This window comes from Colletotrichum navitas, assembly GCF_030913465.1.
Source record: "Colletotrichum navitas strain CBS 125086 chromosome Unknown LY79scaffold_292, whole genome shotgun sequence".
Classification (NCBI taxonomy): Eukaryota; Fungi; Ascomycota; class Sordariomycetes; order Glomerellales; family Glomerellaceae; genus Colletotrichum; species Colletotrichum navitas.
The window spans coordinates 3,771-21,029 of record NW_026850838.1 but is presented as its reverse complement, the minus strand read 5'-3'; the positions used below and the strand labels follow the sequence as shown (position 1 = coordinate 21,029).

Genomic DNA, 17,259 nt, shown 5'->3' with positions numbered 1-17,259 from the left:
TAGTATAAAGGGTTACTAAGGGGACACTAAAGGAAGTAAATATATAGTAATACTATAGTAAACATAGGTAGGCTTAGTAGAATAGTTTATAGCCTTAAAAAGGTAGTATAACTTAATACTAGCTATAGTAGTAGTATAAGTAGCTTATTTAGGAGGTTAGTAACTACTAAGAGTTATAAGGACAGTAGAAGTAAAAGTAAATATACTAAGATATAAGGCTTACTATATATAGTAGTATAATAAGTACACTTATTACTAGTAGCTAAGATATATTAGCTAAAGCACTAAAAGGGGGACACTAGAGGGGCACTAGGTATAAAAAGAAGTATATAGGTAGTCTTTATATAGTAAAAAAAGGCAGTAGTATAAGCACCTAATATACTAGAACACTAGTTAGTTATCTAGTAAATATAGTAGTTATAGGGTATATTATAAATAAGCTTATTCTTTTTAATATAGGCGTAGGGGTAGTAGAGGGTAAGTAAAGTAAAGAGAAACACTAAGGGGCTAGTAAAACTACCCTAGTTAGTAAAACTAGTAGTAGTAAGGCTAGTAGTAGTAGTAGTAGTATTATTAGTAGAAGTATTAGTAAAAGTAAAAAAAAATATAGTAGTAGTAGGAGAGCTAGTGCTAATACTAGTACTATTATTATTACTATTACTACTAAGTAATAGTAGTAATAGTAGTAGTAGTAGTAAAACAAGAAAAATAAAAAATAATAATAAAGTAAGGCTATTAAAAGAAAAAAAAGAGAAAGAAATTAAAAGTAAAAAAATTAAAGAAAAAGTAAAGCTAAGAAGGTTACCTAATTAGGCTAAGTAAGAATAATAAGGTAAGTTATAATAGTATCTTAAGCCTATAGAGTAAAAAGAAAACAGTAAAAAAGAAAAAAAAAGATAAGACCTAAAGGGTTACTAGTGTAGCCTACTAAAAGGTAAAATAGGGGCTTTCCTTTATTATAAAAGTAGTATAACTTAAGGCTTAGGCTATAAGGAAATAGAAGTAATAAAAGAGGTAACTATATAATAAAGGCTTACTAAAGGTATATAGTACCTAAGGGGGTATTATAGTTAAAAAGATAAAGAGGTAATAAGAGTATTATAGGTAGATAAGGTGTCCTTATTATAAAGTAAGTAACCCTTAGTAAGGCTAGTTAGGTAATAAAGGCTTATAACCTAGCTAAGAATAACTATAACCCTAGGAGAATAATAGTCCTAGCTTAGTTAGACTATAATAACTATAAGGGCAAAGTTAAAGGTAATTAGCTAGCTAAGGAGACAGCTATTTACCTAGTAACCTACTAAGCCTAGAGGTGTTCCTAGATACCTCTAAGATACTAGCTAGCAGTAAAGCCCTAGGGGCCTACTAGAGCACTGCTTAAGGTCCTAAGGACAGGACCTTAAGGGGGAGGGATTATATTAGGTGCTAGAGGTAGAGGGCACTAGGGGACTACTAGTTATAAGGCTATAACTAAGAAAACTATTATCTAAGGGTTATATAAAAGCAGAGTTTATAGGAACAGGAGAATTAGGAGAAGGTAGATTAGAAAATAGTTATAATTAACCCCTAACTATGCTATTTGTGGACTCCTCTACTTAGTACTATAATACCTCTGACATACTTTGTAATGTACTTCCCTTGATTCGAATCCTCTTATAGAGCAGCTGCTCAAGATCTGTATTGTTAATCTTACTTCCCCTAAGTAAGCCTAATTGGACGATGTAAGTGTCCTAGGCTGTAACGTTAAGATTCTTTTGAAAATAACTGCCACCGATGAAGTCAATGATAACATCCACCCCCTTACCGTTAGTTGTCTCCTTTATACGTGCCACCCAGTCTTCTGTTTTATAATCAAAGGCTGCTGTTGCTCCAATCTCACGGACAACGAAATCGCATTTTGCGCGGGATCCAGCTGTAGCGTACACAGCAGCTGCGCCAGCGTCCTTGGCAAGTTGGATGCCGGCAATAGAGACGCCTGATACCCCAGCATGCCAGAGCACTGTCTTGCCTGCAGCAAATTCCCCGACGAGGAAAAGAGCCTGTGTAGCGGTAATCCAAGTCTGAAAACAAATCAGTATGCCACTAGCACTTTTGAGAAACGTAAAGGCAAGCTCACTTCAGGAATCCCGGCAGCTTGCTCCCATGTCAAACTCGTAGGCTTGTGCAGCAACATTTGATGATTCACAGCGATGAATTCAGCGTAGGCACCTCCATAGGCTAATCCGAAAACCTCATCCCCTTGTTTGAACAGGCCATGACTGCCCGGGCCGAATGCCTGAATGGTGCCGCTGAACTCAACACCAAGGGTCTTGGGCGCTTGTGGCGGTAAAGGGTAGTCCCCAATGCGTTGGATTGTGTCCATTCTGTTGATGCCAAACGCCTTGACCTTCACAAGCACCTCTCCTTCACCGGGAATGGGTTTCGGCATATCTGACCTGATGTGCAGGTTTTCCTTGGGTCCCCTACCCCCTTTGATATCTATGTTGCTTTCAGCATTCTGAAAACCGACAGAACCGGAATTTCTTACCGACTGCTTTCATGGTTTCGTTCATTGCGCCACAATTGATGTATTGAGAGTTCAAACGGAAATGCTAGTATCATGTTGTATGTGGTAGTGCTAAGGAATACCGTTTTCTATGTCCAAAGAGTCACTAATTATAGGAAGCTGCCTATCGAACTAAATACGTGTCTCAGCATATTGGTGGTAACTGCAAGTTTCTGGATGACCTATTAATCGCTAAGCGGATCTGCTAGGTGCACTAATTGCTGCAGTTAGTAATCGTCTCCGGGAAATATTCTTCTGTCGGATTTGCCGGGCCTATGTGTGCGTCTTATCGTACCAAAAGTGCTGGTGAACTTGCGTAATCGCAAGCGCGGATTACTCACCTGGATGCCACTATAGATGCAACGGCATCCTTTTGCTATCGGTAACAGGGGACCCCTGGGCCGCGTATCCACATGGCATACGTGACCAGGGTATGTGCCCAAATAGCCTTTATGACCAGGGGATGTATATCCGCATGACATATGACTAGGATTAGATGTGCCCTACACGTGATGGACCTAAAGAAACAACGCACCTTCGGTCCAGTATGCGAAGCCCATGGTCTTGAGACAACTACCGGTATGCTTAGCGGTACTTGTGTGCGGTTGGCCATTGTGGCCGCCTTCTTTCTCATTGCAGCAATCTTCTTGGTTCCCCAGCTTCCCCGCGTTGGTTACAACGTGCCCACCAGTCTCGGTCATAGCACTCCTCCGACCGACAGCAAAGATGCCTCGATTGGAACCGAAAAGCCGAATGATCCTGTCGGTGAGCCCACCGAGTCCACATACACGACGGAGGTAAATGGGTCGCCCACGGTGCCGACTTCTGTCTCGCCTCCAGACGCGAAGCCTGGCACGAAGACGGTCTCCAAGCTCGAAGCTGGTCAGACCCTGTCTCCTTTCCGTCTCGTCTCCCCAAACGGCCGTTACGAGCTTCGCCTTCTCGATAGCGGCTCGCTTTCGCTCATCGACGCGAAAACCGATGTCGAGCTATTCACTTCCGACACTGAGTACTACTGGCCCGTTACATGGCAGGTCGAGCTGACCCAAGAGGGCGTGCTGATGCTTTCCTGGGCCAACGAAACTGCCGCTCCGTACGGCGCGACGCCATGGGTATCGAACCTCCTACCAGACTGCGCTTCTGTCGCGACCGGCAACGAGAAGCCTGTTCTCGAACTCTTGGACTCTGGCAAGCTACACATTCGCGCTGGCAGCAAGACAACGTGCCTCCTACACCGTGCCGCCGACGACATGGGCCGACTTGCGATTATTTACACTGGATTCCTGCGCACATATTTGAAAACATGCAAGGAACAGAACAACAAGCTTGTAAAGACGTGGACTGGAAGCGGCGGTGTGGACGTCCACGTCTTCACATACCTTGAAGACGCGTACCATGAGTCCGGCGACTCGGGTGGGAAAGAGAGCATAACGAGGCATCTCAAATCCTGTTTCGGAGACGCCCTGAAGACGGTCGAGGTCAAGAAACTGGACGAAGTCAAGGAGAGCGCCGCAAACCCCCCTAAGGTGCTGGCCACGGAGTGCGGTGAGGAAAAGCTAAATCACCAGCTCAGCCAGTGGAAGGCGCTGTACCTCGCCAGTCAGCAGGTGCAAGCTTACATGATGAAGGAAGGAGTCTCGTATGACTACATTTACAAGGGCCGACTCGACCTCCTCTACTGGGGCGACTCACCCGCGCTCTCGTCGCTGAAGGTGCCTGAGAATGGCATCCTCGCACCTCGCGTGACCCTCGACTGGACCTGGTATGCAATGCTTCACGATGGCGAGCTGCGGGCGGGTGTCACCGACATCACAGCCTTCGGTCGTCCCAACGCAATGTTCACCTACCTGGCTCTTTACCGCGAGTTCATTCACACGCGGACATTGGAGAAGGAGATGGCGAAGTGGAAGGGTTTTAATACCAAGTCCAGGGAGAAAACCCCTGATGGTCAGGAAAGGTGCACGCCAGAGGGAATACTGTCTTACTGGCTCCGGATCAACGGCATTGCAGTGAAGACGGACTGGCGGTTCAAGATGGGTCTATTGCGTGGCGATGGGAAGGTCATCTTTACTTGCCCCGAGGGCAGAGACTGGCTATGTCCAGGGTTTGTTCCGCAGGTCCACGATGACGGAACGTTGTTTTGAGTAAGTGCAATAAGCCATGAATAATGAGTGAGTGAAGGGGCTGGTACTTTGCAATAGGACGATGGGATATCGAATCTGCAATCATATTCTGCTCCCGTGACTCTACATCTCATATTGGACGATGAAGATAACATTCATTATCAACTCCTCCCATTCCCGAATGTGACTGAATGTAAACCATCGGCGAGTGTGCTTTCTTCGTGCAGGAAATCACTCGGCTCGTAAGATATCAAATGGATTCAATGATATCTTCTTCTCCGGCCTGACTCCAGTCTCAGTCTTGGCCGTCTTCTTTCGCTTCTTTTTCTTACTCTTGTTCTCTCTCGCCGGCAAAAGAGCCTCTTCCGGCAACCCGAGTGCTTCTGCAATCCTGGCCAGCAAATTGTGGTCCTTCATGCCCGCTAGTAGATCTATCGTTCCATTCACTGATGGATACTCCGTGAGAGTGGGCAGGGTGGCAAGCAAGTTACGCAGCTGTTTTGAACCTTGGACAGGCTTCTCTGCTTTGGTCACATACATGAGGTCTAGGACCTGGGCCAAGAGACGAAGGGAGTAGAGCGTCGCTTGGACCTGCGCCGACAGATGGACGACGTCCCATGGGACGAGATTTGAGTCCTTGGCGACCGAGAGGACTTGCTTAATGGAGTTGAGGCATGCATCCTGCTTGTCTTCCTCCTGCGAGTCAGCGATAATCATCTGTACCGCCACGGCTTGCCATGTTGACCTCTCGTGTTCAAGGCTGTTCTTGGCTTGAGACAGGGTATTCAACAGAGTATCCACCGCGTCTTTGATCCACGGCCTGGGGAGTATAGCAACATGCTTTCCCTGATTCGCCCCAGAGTATACCCTTCGGTATTCCCTGACATGAGATACAGCCCCGGGTCGTAGTAGACATGTCAAGCTGTATGCAAGTTGCCTAATAGAGGCGCTGCTGTCCCATGCGCTTGCGCGGGCTGGGCAGTCCAAGAGAGGCGGCAGGCACATCATGCAGCCCTCTGCACCAGAGTCTCCTAGAGGTGGCTTCGCGACACCAGAGTATCCTACACATTGTAGGACGACCTCGGATAGCCGTGCGTCGAGTGTGGGGTTATCTATGCCACCAAGTACTGGAACTTGGCTCCAATCTGTCGTCTCCAGCGCATCGTATGGAATGCAGAAGCTGCGAAACTCGTCTGGATCTGAAACGTCTCCTTTGCAATTTTCGAGAACCTGGGCGAACTTTGGCCGGCTTGACTTGGACAGCTCGTACCCGAACCTTCGCATACCTTGGTCCTCTGGAAGCTGCAAACGCTTTGCGATATCCGACGGTGAAAATTTCGGGCCAACAAGGCTGACCCTTTCATCGGAGGAGGTGACGTGAAGGTCCCTGAAGAAGGCCACGGCACCAGTCTTCAAGTCATGGATTGTCAAGTCCGAGTCCGAAGTTAAGATAGTTCCTCCATTCCGGAGGACATCCTCGGCGCAGTATGCGTCCGCCTCTCCGGGCACTAGGCGGACGAGGGTCGCGTAGTTGGTTGTCTGATGGAGCTTATCGACAACAGCGGCGACTAGAAACGGCGGTGGCGGTATCGGGGGCTGGTCTCTTTTGGGCGCGTCGGTCGGGAAGAGGGGAGGCAGAGAGACGCGTGTTGAAGCTACCTGTCGCGCCGGGCATCCATTGGGGAACCCGAAGCGGTATATTTTCAAAGACGAAGACACTTTGAGTATCCTCTCCAAGCGAACTTCCGACTTTGACGCCGGGAGAAAGCCGTCAAAGTAGATGGCGGCGCTTCAGATCGTTAGCTGGAGACGTCCGACAAGATCTTGACGATGGGGAAGTTACATGGATATGTCATGATCTGTGAGCTTGTCCAACCATGCGAGTGCTGTTCTCCCAAGCAAATCGTAAGAAGGCACTCCGGAAGTGCTTCTTGTGCAAAGATGATAGATGTGGTATGCCAAAGCGGGGCCATCGATCACGACTCTATCGCCGTCGATAGGTCCCAATACTCCGTATGGGGAGAGATGGTTTAGAAGATGAGGAATGCCCATGGTATTAAGCAACAATTTTGAATCTGACTTATGCATTAGAACAGAGACTAAGATAAGTCCTTTGATGGGCCCGTTTCGTTCAATGCCGAAAGCAAGGTGCCAGCCGTTCCACAGCATCTCACTGACCTGAGCTTCACAAATCACATTTGCTGTCAGTTGAAACGAGTAAATGAGGCCGAATGAGTGCCCAAAGAAGTCCCGTCAATTCAACATTTCCAGAGATGGCCTCATGAATAGCACGCCTCGTTGGAATACATATAGAAGTGACGCAGCAGGATTTTGGTATATAGTAAATCCACTTGGTGGGACTACTCGAATGCAACAGGAATGCGTCGCGATATCACAGTGCCTTCCGCACGGTGCAGCTAAAATTCTAGTTGTTGGGATGAATTGATGGATATACGGATACATGGCTCTGAACCCCCCATAAGCGGTCTAGTGCAGTTCAGCCGGTACATATGTAATATCACGATACGTGACAACCCGATACGCAGCACTTCTAACCTATGCCGCATCTCAATCTCTTAATACGATATAGAATACCTAATAACGCAAAACAACTGCTGAATCTCACTTCACTCCTACCGTGGCAACAACAGGCGATGTTACTATCGAACCTCCTGTTAAGGCTGTGACAGTTGCCAGCCACACGATGGCTCCGAACTCTACCACCATTGCGGTCAAAAACCTTGCTCTTTAAGTCACATTGTAGGCGGAACCGGAGATGGCTTCACTCACCAGCAACCTTGCTGGCCATGGCAAGGTATACAAAAGGCGAGAGCTGCGCTTTGGTTTCTGTTATTGGGACGAATACCTAGGTATCTCCGACCGGATAAATACAGTGCTCTATAAGAGGCTTTCGGCAGACAAGTAACACATGCGCACTGTAGCACCCCCACTTCTGCTATCTGCTCCGTATCCCCCCCGGTCGGCTCGATTTTTTTCCTTCGCAGCGATATTAAAAGCTCCCCACCTCGCGAACCAAATCTCTTCGTCCTTCGTATTCCTCTTTCCAAAATGCGCGGCACTCTCATCTTCGCGGGCTCTTCCTGCCCAGTCCTCACCACTCAGATATGTGAGAACCTGGGCATGGCTCCTGCCGAGGCGGAGCTTACCCAATTTTCCAATGTAAGCTGAGTGCGGTTGCTGTTGCCTTGGATATCAACGGTAGGAGATGGGAAAGCTGCGCTTGTTGCTCTCCTTCTCTTCCTCCCACGACACCTTGCCGCGGCTGGCCTCCCCATACTTGTCTTGATTGGATTCAATCTCAATCAATCTTGCTTGGACTCCCTGTTGAGGCTGACCCGTCACACAAAAGGGCGAGACGAGTGTGCGAATTTTGACTAGTGTACGAGAGAAGGATGTCTTCGTCGTCCAGTCTGGCAGTGCTAAGGTCAACGACACCATCATGGAGTTGTTGATCATGATCTCGGCCTGCAATGGCGGCTCGGCCAATAAGATTACTGGTAAGCTATGCTCTCCTCTGCTCTGCTCCTCCCGTCATAGTATGTATCACCATTCCTCTGACAGGCCTCTTCTTCCAGCTGTACTCCCGTACTTCCCCTACAGCCGTCAGTCAAAGAAGAAATCCCACCGCGGTGCAATCACGGCGAGAATGCTTGCGAATCTTCTGGGTGTCGCTGGCGTCAAGCACGTCATTACCGTCGATCTTCACGCGTCCCAGATGCAGGGATTCTTCAAGTGCCCGGTCGACAATCTCCATGCCGAGCCGTTGATCGCGAGATGGATCCGTCACAACGTGCCCAACTGGAAGGAGGCTGTCGTCGTGTCCAAGAATGCCGGCGGAACCAAGCGTGTGACATCGCTTGCGGACGCGCTCAAGCTCAACTTTGGCATGGTCACTACGGAGAAGAACCGAAAGGGAACCAACATGACGTCGAGTATGATCATGCACCACTTGGATAACCTGGATCGGGAGCCGGTACTGGAGAGTAGTCGCCAGCCCCTTACTCCACGACCCTCTACACCTCCTGTAGCTGGACGTGCTGCTAGGGTGAGAGCCGACGCCTCCGGCTCTCCCCAGCGCACAAGCGCCCCACGCTCCCACCCTCGCTCCTCGGATGACCGGCCCACCACGCCTACGCAATCCAAACCTGGCGACGGCTCTATGGACGAGGAGGAAAGCGATGCACAATACGACGACCGTCGCGCTCAGGAAGTTACGCACGGCCGACTGGTACAGGGTCACATAGTGGACGATGACTATCCCTCGCCTGCTGCGTCGACTGTGAGCGGGAGCGGCCGAGAGGAAGATCCCATGGCCGCGTCACATGCCTCATCATTTTTTGCCCCTGCGCCCCATGCTCTGGGAGGCTCCGGAGACGCGGCACCGGAGTCGGACGAAGAGGACGAAGTCTTGAAGGATCCCAAGGTCGAGCACATGATCACCCTCGTCGGTGATGTCAAGAACAGAACTGTCTTCATCGTGGACGACATGATTGACAAGCCCAACTCTTGGATTGCAGCGGCCGAGACCGTTGTCAAGAAGGGGCATGCCAAGAAGGTCTACTGCATGGCCACCCATGGTGTTTTTGGTGGCGATAGTCTCGAGCAGTTGCAGAAATGCGAATGCATCGACACCATTCTGGTGACCAACAGCTTCCCCATCCCCGAGGACCAGGCCAAGCGTGCACCTAAGCTCGTAGTCCTGGATCTCTCCTTCCTTCTTGCCGAAGCCATCCGTCGAAACCACTACGGCGAGTCGATTTCTCCTCTGTACCAACACATTCTGGACTAGATCCAGCGAGAGAGCGTGAAACCTGGTATTGTTCCGGTTGCTGTTCTCTAGAGACATGGCTCTCTTGCCTTTCTATTTTGACTGGCCCACGGATTATCTAGTCCAGTTTATGTGTGGCATACTTGAGGGCATTTCAGCGCGGCGTTCTGGACACGGCACGGCAGATAATGGAACAGCCAAATGGTGGCAATCAAAAAAGCAAGGGGAGACTCGGGGCAAGATCTATCAAAGACGAAATCCCAGGTCAGTATTAGATGAATGATGAAATCTTGATACCTTCAACCGGCCGCTGCCCTTTAACGGTGTGGCCGTGCGTCTGCAACTGATCCTTTTCTTTTTCTACCCCATATAACTTCCTTTTTCCTTTTCCATAGGGAACTGAAGGGCATTTACTGCCTGATCACTTCCACCCCATCGATGCTGTCTTCTGGACAGCAGGGGCTCTGTTCATCTCAGAACAAGTCCTTAACGGAGCGATGGTAGATTAATTTCCGATTCAAAGAAGATCCCTCTTCCGGCTGTCTTCTGACATGTCCATCACCTTCGGGCCCGGGTGGGAGAGGGATAAGAGAAACCTTCGAACATATATCCAGGAGATGCCAGTGTTGAACGACGCAGTACGTGATGCTGTGTTGCCAGAGTTCAACTCCTCCGAGTAATGACAGCTACATCTAGTAATACAGTACATTCATCCTTGACTTTTTCTTCCGTCTTTTTTTACTTCGTTAGATCGTCCCATGGGCAGGTCCCTCGGAGCCTTAAGTTTGATGCTTTTTCACACCTTGTTACAGCGACCATCAGTTTTCAAATTCAGAGTACCACATCCCGTCTGAATTCCTGAGTGCAGTACATGAGTAAAAGCCAACAGAGTCCTATTCAAACAATTCCCATCCGTGAATTTCGTCCAGCAGCTGCAGATAAGTACTTTTCTCGCCCTCCTCTTTGATGGCGGCGACGTCTTGGAGCAGATCTTCGTGGTAGTTGCCCGTGCCCGCAGCCTTGATGATGCGCCACGCGCGCCGGAACTCATCGCGGATGGCGACAATGCCGTTATGTGTGACCGTGCGGGCAACGTTGTGGTCGAGCTCGAATGGGTCTTCAATGGCGAAGAGGTAGCGGTGGCGCACCTCCTTGACTTCGCCATTCTTGTTCGCCGCCGTCGCGATCGTAACGGCCTTGCTGAGACTGGGCGACGCGACCTCCTGCGTGATGGCGCCGTCGGTGGTTGCGGTTGAGTTGAGCGGGTTGACGAGCGGCTTCAGAGCTACGTGCGGTACGGGAGGGGTCTCAACGCTAGGAGAGCTGACGGCAGCGTTGGGGCGATACTCGACAACAGTCTTGGCGCCAGTCCATCCCTTGTCAGCCTTGGAGAGAAGGCCGCCAGGGGTGCGGATGCTGAGGACGTCACGGCCCCAGTCGTAGCCTCGGCCTGGGTACGTGCTCATCGAGCCATTCTGCGCGTAGTACTCGAAGAAGCCCCGGAGAAGTTGGCCGAGAGAGTCGTGGTTACTATTGAGCTGGTTCATCTGGGCGAGACGCAAGATCTCATCCTCGTCGCGCCAGAAGCCGACGAAGTGGCCCCGACACATGATGCTCTCGTCGAGGCCGGTGGGCGACATCCCTTCAGGCGGCGGCGGCGGCCCGAGAGCTTGGAGGTTCGGGCAGACGAAAGGCTGGACGACGTTGACAAGGTAGTGTAGCATCATCAGGACGTAGCCGTAACTGCTAAGTGTGCCGCGGTAGGGCGTGTTGATGCCACGGACTTTGGCCCAATGCTTGACAAACAGGACCAGAGGCCGAACGCGGGGGTCGGTGTGGGAATAGCAACGCAGAAGGAGAGTATTGTGCAGGGCGAGGTGGGCGGCGAAGTTGATATCGCACTGGACACCAACACCGTTCTTGGGGAATTCGAGCTTGTCCTTGTAGGGGTCGCGGGGCTGGTTGACGGCCATCTTGGCGGGGTCCTTAAGGCCTCGCATGCGCTTAATGGTGTCTATATTCTGCTTCGTGACAGGAATGACATAGTCGTAGTGCGGATCTTGGACGTTGCTGTGCCTCATGGGACCCCGGAGAATCGAAATGTATTCTCTTATGTCACTCTCGAGACTTGGGTCGTACAGTTGATGTTCCACAGCCTTCTCCAATTCAAGGGCAAGCTGGAGGCTCTTGTGACGGCGGGCGACAGCGACGAGACTGAGTGATCCATTGGTATTGTCAACGAACTCGCGGACCTGGCCGCGGACGGAGCTGAGCCAGATGCCCGCGGTGTATTTGTCAATGATGATTCGTCTTGCCAGGTCTGCATCACTATCGTTCCGGGGCCGGAGGTTTGATAGAATTTTCAGAGTTCTCGCTTGGTACCCAGTAGCGGCCTCGTGCTGGCTCTGTTCAAGGGTGAGCAACTGCGCAGTCGGCAGCTTCTTGAGCTTCTCGAGGTGTAATTGTAGTTGCTTCGTGTACGTAAGGGGCTCAACGCCGAAGTGAGGCTGGTTTTGAAGAGCTTTCCAGGATGCGATCAAAACCCGTGTCGACTCCTCGGAACCTTCAGCGCTTGCAATGGCGCCGTCTGATTCGCAAAGCATAAGGATTCTTTCACCCTCCATCTGCGCATAGACACCAGCCAGAGAACGGTAGTTTGGGGCATTTGGGAGTGGTTTGAAGGACAGAGAGAGGTAGTTCGAGAGCCTTTGTTTCAGTTCCGGGTCGCGAAGGCCGTTGAAGAAGGCTTCACAGACTTTGCTTAGTAGGGCATAGTCCTCTTCTGCAAGCTCCCTGCAGTTCGAAAGCGTGATGTCTCGGCCTCCCATCTTTCTCAATGCCCTTTTCGCAACGTTGTAATAAGCAGACAGGGATTGGCTATCGGATTGGCGAATCGTCGGCAGCCTAGGCTCGTTTGTAGACGCAGCAGTAAGAGAGAAAACATCCGCTTTCTGGCTAGCTGGATCATCTGTCGACTCGTCGGTTCCCTCTTTGACGTGTGATTCCATTTCGGCGTTCTCGTCCTCGTCTGCAACGTCAGCATGCTCAATGTCGACGATGCCCTTCTCCCACTTTTCGCGCTCCTCTAGCAGATCCAACTGCAACTTCTCGGGAGGCCTTTCGCAAAGCTTGATTATAGGCACCCGTGTTCGAGTGAGGAGGCGAGCACCAAGACCGAGGTCAAGAAACGCCTTCTCGATAAGTCTGGGAATCGGGGAGCTGGCGGCATCCGGTTGGGGCTGTGAGAGTGGGGAAACCAGACCGAGATCCATGTCTGATGCTTTCGTCGCGAAGCCAGAAGAAAGACTGCCGAAGCATTTCAGTTGGACAGAGGGCGAGGGGAAGTTGCCCAAGCCATTTTGAGTCACCTCATACTCGGTGATTGCGGCTCGACAAACCTGTTCAATCTTGGTACGGAAAGCTTCCTTCTCGGCAATCTCCCCTCGTTCAATCTCAGCGCCCGCAACAAGCGTGCCGCAAAGTCCCTCTAGGTAGGCGACCTGGTTCTCTAACTCCTCGGGCCGAGCTTGGTGATGTTGACCGCGGGGACTATATAGCGTCCCATGGAAGTTTCGTGGATAGCGTGGCGCACCATTGTCTTGACGGCCACTAATGTGCTGATCTTGATGGCTTCTGGATGCTTCTTGATTTGCAGGCTGGTGATATCCATTTTGTCTGGGCGAACGAGGTTGAACACCGCCGTAGGGGCCTGCCGTCTGCCCGGGTCCATGATGGGGGTCTGGGTGATGATGGGGGTGTCTCCCTCTGGTGTTGTAGAATCCAGGATTATGGGACGGGTAGTTAGGAGATCCCGAGAATGGACGTACATGTTGAGTGGGCGGTGGCGGGCGAGGGTCGATGGGAATGGCCAACTGTGCATTCATCTGGCGTCTCTGGGCCTGGTTTGGGCGCTTTCTAGCAACCTTGGGCGAGGCAGGAGGTTTCCCGTTCAAGGTAGCCGCAAGGCTAGACGGATCTTCAGGATGAAAGACAACAGGGTCATTGACAGGGCCATCGCTGGAGGGAGGCGCACTCGTTCGCGGGGCATTAGGGAAGTGAGTTGGGCCTGTTCCCGGGGTTCCGTTGGTGAGGATCAGGTTTCGCAGGTGGTCCTCAAGGCCGTTGGTATGAGAACCACCTGACTGGCCAAGACCAGGTCCTCGCGGGCTGTTTTGCATGGTGAAAATTCCTTCGAGGCCGTTCTTATGTGAGGCAGTAGAATTGGCCACGCTTTAAGTGTGGTATGATGCTTTGGAGGTTGATGAGCAATCAGTCATATTTGCAAATAGCGCCAGGTAACCTACCTTGTCAAACTCGCCCAGAATACATGGTTTGGGGAAAGATGTGGAATCGCGAAGTGATGAAGTACCGTGGAAAGGTGTTGTGGATGAGCAGGTAGTTGAGCATCGGCCTTGAGTTGCTGATAGTCTCGACCTTGTAAGGTGAGGTTGTGTACATAGAAACGAAAGCAAGGTGAAAGCTGTACGTGGGGATGGCAGGTACATTCTGCGATGAGGGGCCACTGTGCGAAGTCAATGCAAACGGTGAAGTTACAAGGAATATAGGGGCGTTGGCACTGTACGGAAACTGGGTGTCACTAACTGTACTTGGATGTGGAACAGCTGCAGTGTTACATAAGCAGCCCACTGGCTGCTACATAAAGCAGCGAGACCACACAAGATAGATAGATAAACCAATGAACTACATACACACCTCACCATACCATAACAGTTGGTAGCACAACTGGAAAAACGATTCCGGGCCCACCAGAGTTTTTACTCACCAATCAGAGGCAAAACGGAGAAACCAAAATCCAGGCAAATAACCCACCATTATACCCCTTTTCCCCACCTTGCTAGCTTAACTCGACGTCGTCAACCCAACACCCCCGCCCAACGACCCCTTTGACTACCACCCTTGACCTCTGACCTCTATCACCCTAACCACCGCCCACACCCCCATCAAACTTTATTAAACACCCTTAGCTAATTAAACCCCTACTATCTATGTTAATTAACAACTTGCAGCGTCAGACAGCCAAGTTTCTACGTTTCATAGAAACTATAAACCTATCTATTGTTACAGAAGACAATAAGGCTATAGCTTAGCAGCTACTAGAGGTAATTCTAGAAAACCCTAATTAACTTACTTACTTTAATACTAACTATCTAGTTAAGTAGTTAAGTATAGTAAAAGCCTTCTTATACTTCTTATAGTAGTAGTAACAAGCTTTAACTATCTACCTTTAAAGCAACAGTAGTAACAACGCTAGTACCCCTCTAGCTCTTACTAAGCTAGCAGTAGAACTACTGTTAACTAACTAACTATCTATAGTTACTATAGGCATTAGTAGACTTAACTTCTCTAGGTTACTAACGCTATATACCTTAGAAGACCTAACTACTATAGATAGTAAGGTATATATAGGTCCTATTAACTTTAACAAGAAGTATTAGAAGGCTATCTCTACTTTATCTTAGTTATTTATTATATTAACTACTAATACCTAATAATATACCCCTAAAGTTAAGTAACCCTAAGCTACCTAAGCCTTCTTTTTATAAGTAGTAAAGAAGACACTAAAGTTATTTACTATAGTAGACTAACTACTCTTAGTAGTAGCAGTAGTTACTATACTAAATATAGCTATAGCTAACACTTATAGAGACATTAATAAAGATCTTATAAACTAAAGATAGTCTATTACTACTAATATAGTAGTACTAATTACTAACGCCTTTAGATAGTTACCTACTATATTACTAGGAGTAGCTATATTATTTTACTTAGCTTTTAACTATATTAGATTTTTTAATCTAGAAGCTAAAGACCTTACTTAACTAAGAATAGTTACTAATAGTAAGTTAACTATATATACTAATATATATACCTTTATAAATAGACTAAAGGACCTAGCTACTACTAAGATAAATAACTAAGTTTATAATATATAGACTATATACTTATAAGGTATAGCTCTAGTTTAGTACACCTAGATTATTATAAACATAGACTAAGAGCTACTATATACTACTATAATAAACACTATCTATACTAAGTTAATTAAATACTTTTAACCTTATTATAGTAAAGCTATAAAATAATAGAAGATAGCCTTATATAGTATATATAATATCTAATAATATAAGGATATTCTATTATACGCTTAGATAATAATATATAATACTAAGGCTTATAGTATTATAGATATACTTAGTTAACTAAGAGCTATTTATAAGTTATTTAATAAAGCTATTAAGACTATTATCTTACTACTAAACAAGATAACTACACTAAATAGCTTTCTATAGGAAGTTAAAGACTATAAATCTACTATAACTACACTAGCTAATAAACGTATAGTATATTAGAACTAGATAACTTTAGGTAAAACATAAGTAGCCCCTATAGAACGTTTTTTATAGCTATTTACACTATCCTAGAATCTAAGACTAACTAACTAATATAATTAGTATACTACCCTTAGTAGTTATAATACTAACTACTATAATAGTAATAGGTATAATAATTAAAAGTAACCTTTTAACTATAGTCTATAACTATTATAACTACTAATAGGATTCTAACTATAATAGAGTTAGCCTAATTAATTTACTAAGTTCTCTAACTTATACTAATTTAACAGAGGACAACTATAAAGGTAAAATTAAAATTAAAACTAAAGATAATATAACAGTAGTTACTATAATAACTAATAGTAGCCTAACTTAGTACCTTTAGTACCTAATAACTAAAGGCTAAAATAGAATAGACAACAGTAACTACTTACTAATACACCTAGACAGCTATATATAATAGCTTACTATAGAGATAAAGCCTAAGCTAATAAACCTAGACTATAATATAAATTACCCTCTGTTATAGATAAGGAGAATAAGCCTAACGCTATAGCCTATAAAAGCTATAATTAGAAAGTCTATAATAAAGTAGATAATAACTAGGTTAAACTAAGTAACCTTTACACTTTTACTAATAGTACTAAAGGTAGTAACGCCTAGTTTATAGCTATATTTACCTCTTATTAAGTGTATTTATTAATAAGATAAATATATTATAAGTACTATAAAAGCTTTCTAAGTAATAATTAACTTTATAAGTATATATATTAACAGTATTTACCTTAATAAAGTAAAGAAGACTTCTACGCTTTTTATAGTAACTTAAGCTCTACGTTAGTATAACTAGTAACTTTAACTATAACTACTTTACCCTTAGTAATAGTTAAGTCTAGTGTAGATATATCTATATAAATTAGTATAGGCTTTAGATTCTACTTATAGTCTTATCTATACTACTAGATTACACTTAACCTATAATAATATAATATTTAACTAGACATTTATACTAATATAAGATATTTAACCTTATTAGTTAATAAGAAATTTCTTTTTACCTACTACCTTACACTATAAATATATATACACTTAGTTCCCCTTAATATCTAAGGCATAGGTAATAATATATATACTACTTAAGACTATATAGTTATAGACCTCTACTTCTAAGGCTACTAACTAACTAATAGCTAGCTAGTAATAGTAATATTTACTAGAGAGATAGCTATAGTAAATAGTCTAGTAGTAAATATACTTATTAGTATAAACTACTTAGGCCCTAAATAATTTAATATTTATAATAGTAAAAGGTATACTATTATTACCTTATATAATATAAAGATACCTATAGTAGTGTAGTATAATAATATAAGATATTAAGCTAGAGTTATAGCTTAATAATAGGTAACTATACTACCTTACTCTATAACTAATATCTAAGTCTAG

At 46.5% G+C, this 17,259-nt stretch overlaps 5 protein-coding genes across 5 annotated transcripts; 2 read left to right on the top strand and 3 right to left on the bottom strand.

Annotated features, from left to right (window-relative positions):
- Window positions 1-1,560: 1,560 nt before the first annotated feature.
- LY79DRAFT_574191 (chaperonin 10-like protein) lies at window positions 1,561-2,798 on the bottom strand. Its single transcript, XM_060559566.1, has 3 exons — window positions 2,528-2,798; window positions 2,117-2,478; window positions 1,561-2,060 (listed from the first exon to the last, which is right to left on the bottom strand). Exons 1-3 carry the CDS (start codon window positions 2,550-2,552, stop codon window positions 1,731-1,733), a joined length of 717 nt encoding a protein of 238 aa, XP_060406674.1. The 5' UTR covers window positions 2,553-2,798; the 3' UTR covers window positions 1,561-1,730.
- Window positions 2,799-2,959: 161 nt separating this feature from the next.
- LY79DRAFT_574189 (uncharacterized protein) lies at window positions 2,960-4,757 on the top strand. The gene has a single exon (XM_060559565.1). It carries the CDS (start codon window positions 3,028-3,030, stop codon window positions 4,687-4,689), a length of 1,662 nt encoding a protein of 553 aa, XP_060406673.1. The 5' UTR covers window positions 2,960-3,027; the 3' UTR covers window positions 4,690-4,757.
- Window positions 4,758-4,899: 142 nt separating this feature from the next.
- Window positions 4,900-6,720, bottom strand: LY79DRAFT_531367 (XPG domain containing-domain-containing protein; the record flags this gene model as incomplete). Its single annotated transcript, XM_060556252.1, has 2 exons — window positions 4,900-6,457; window positions 6,512-6,720. The coding sequence occupies 2 exons, from the start codon at window positions 6,718-6,720 to the stop codon at window positions 4,900-4,902; spliced, it is 1,767 nt and encodes a 588-aa protein (XP_060406672.1).
- Window positions 6,721-7,737: 1,017 nt separating this feature from the next.
- Window positions 7,738-9,478, top strand: LY79DRAFT_531360 (ribose-phosphate diphosphokinase; the record flags this gene model as incomplete). The annotated part of the gene is made up of 3 exons (XM_060556251.1): window positions 7,738-7,848; window positions 8,039-8,186; window positions 8,265-9,478. 3 exons carry the CDS (start codon window positions 7,738-7,740, stop codon window positions 9,476-9,478), a joined length of 1,473 nt encoding a protein of 490 aa, XP_060406671.1.
- A 780-nt stretch (window positions 9,479-10,258) lies between these two features.
- LY79DRAFT_200842 (uncharacterized protein) lies at window positions 10,259-13,937 on the bottom strand. The gene is made up of 2 exons (XM_060551457.1): window positions 13,762-13,937; window positions 10,259-13,706 (listed from the first exon to the last, which is right to left on the bottom strand). Exon 2 carries the CDS (start codon window positions 13,633-13,635, stop codon window positions 10,351-10,353), a length of 3,285 nt encoding a protein of 1,094 aa, XP_060406670.1. The 5' UTR covers window positions 13,636-13,706; window positions 13,762-13,937; the 3' UTR covers window positions 10,259-10,350.
- Between the last annotated feature and the right edge of the window lie 3,322 nt (window positions 13,938-17,259).

Bases quoted from the DNA above. Each gene is read 5' to 3' on its own strand.
- LY79DRAFT_574191 (XM_060559566.1), bottom strand. From the start codon at position 2,552: ATGAACGAAACCATGAAAGCAGTCG. The intron at 2,479-2,527 runs GTAAGAAATTCC...AAAGCAACATAG, and splicing joins CGAAACCATGAAAGCAGTCG to ATATCAAAGGGGGTAGGGGA. The intron at 2,061-2,116 runs GTGAGCTTGCCT...ATTTGTTTTCAG, and splicing joins AAGCTGCCGGGATTCCTGAA to ACTTGGATTACCGCTACACA.
- LY79DRAFT_574189 (XM_060559565.1), top strand. From the start codon at position 3,028: ATGACTAGGATTAGATGTGCCCTACACGTGATGGACCTAAAGAAACAA.
- LY79DRAFT_200842 (XM_060551457.1), bottom strand. From the start codon at position 13,635: ATGCAAAACAGCCCGCGAGGACCTGGTCTTGGCCAGTCAGGTGGTTCT.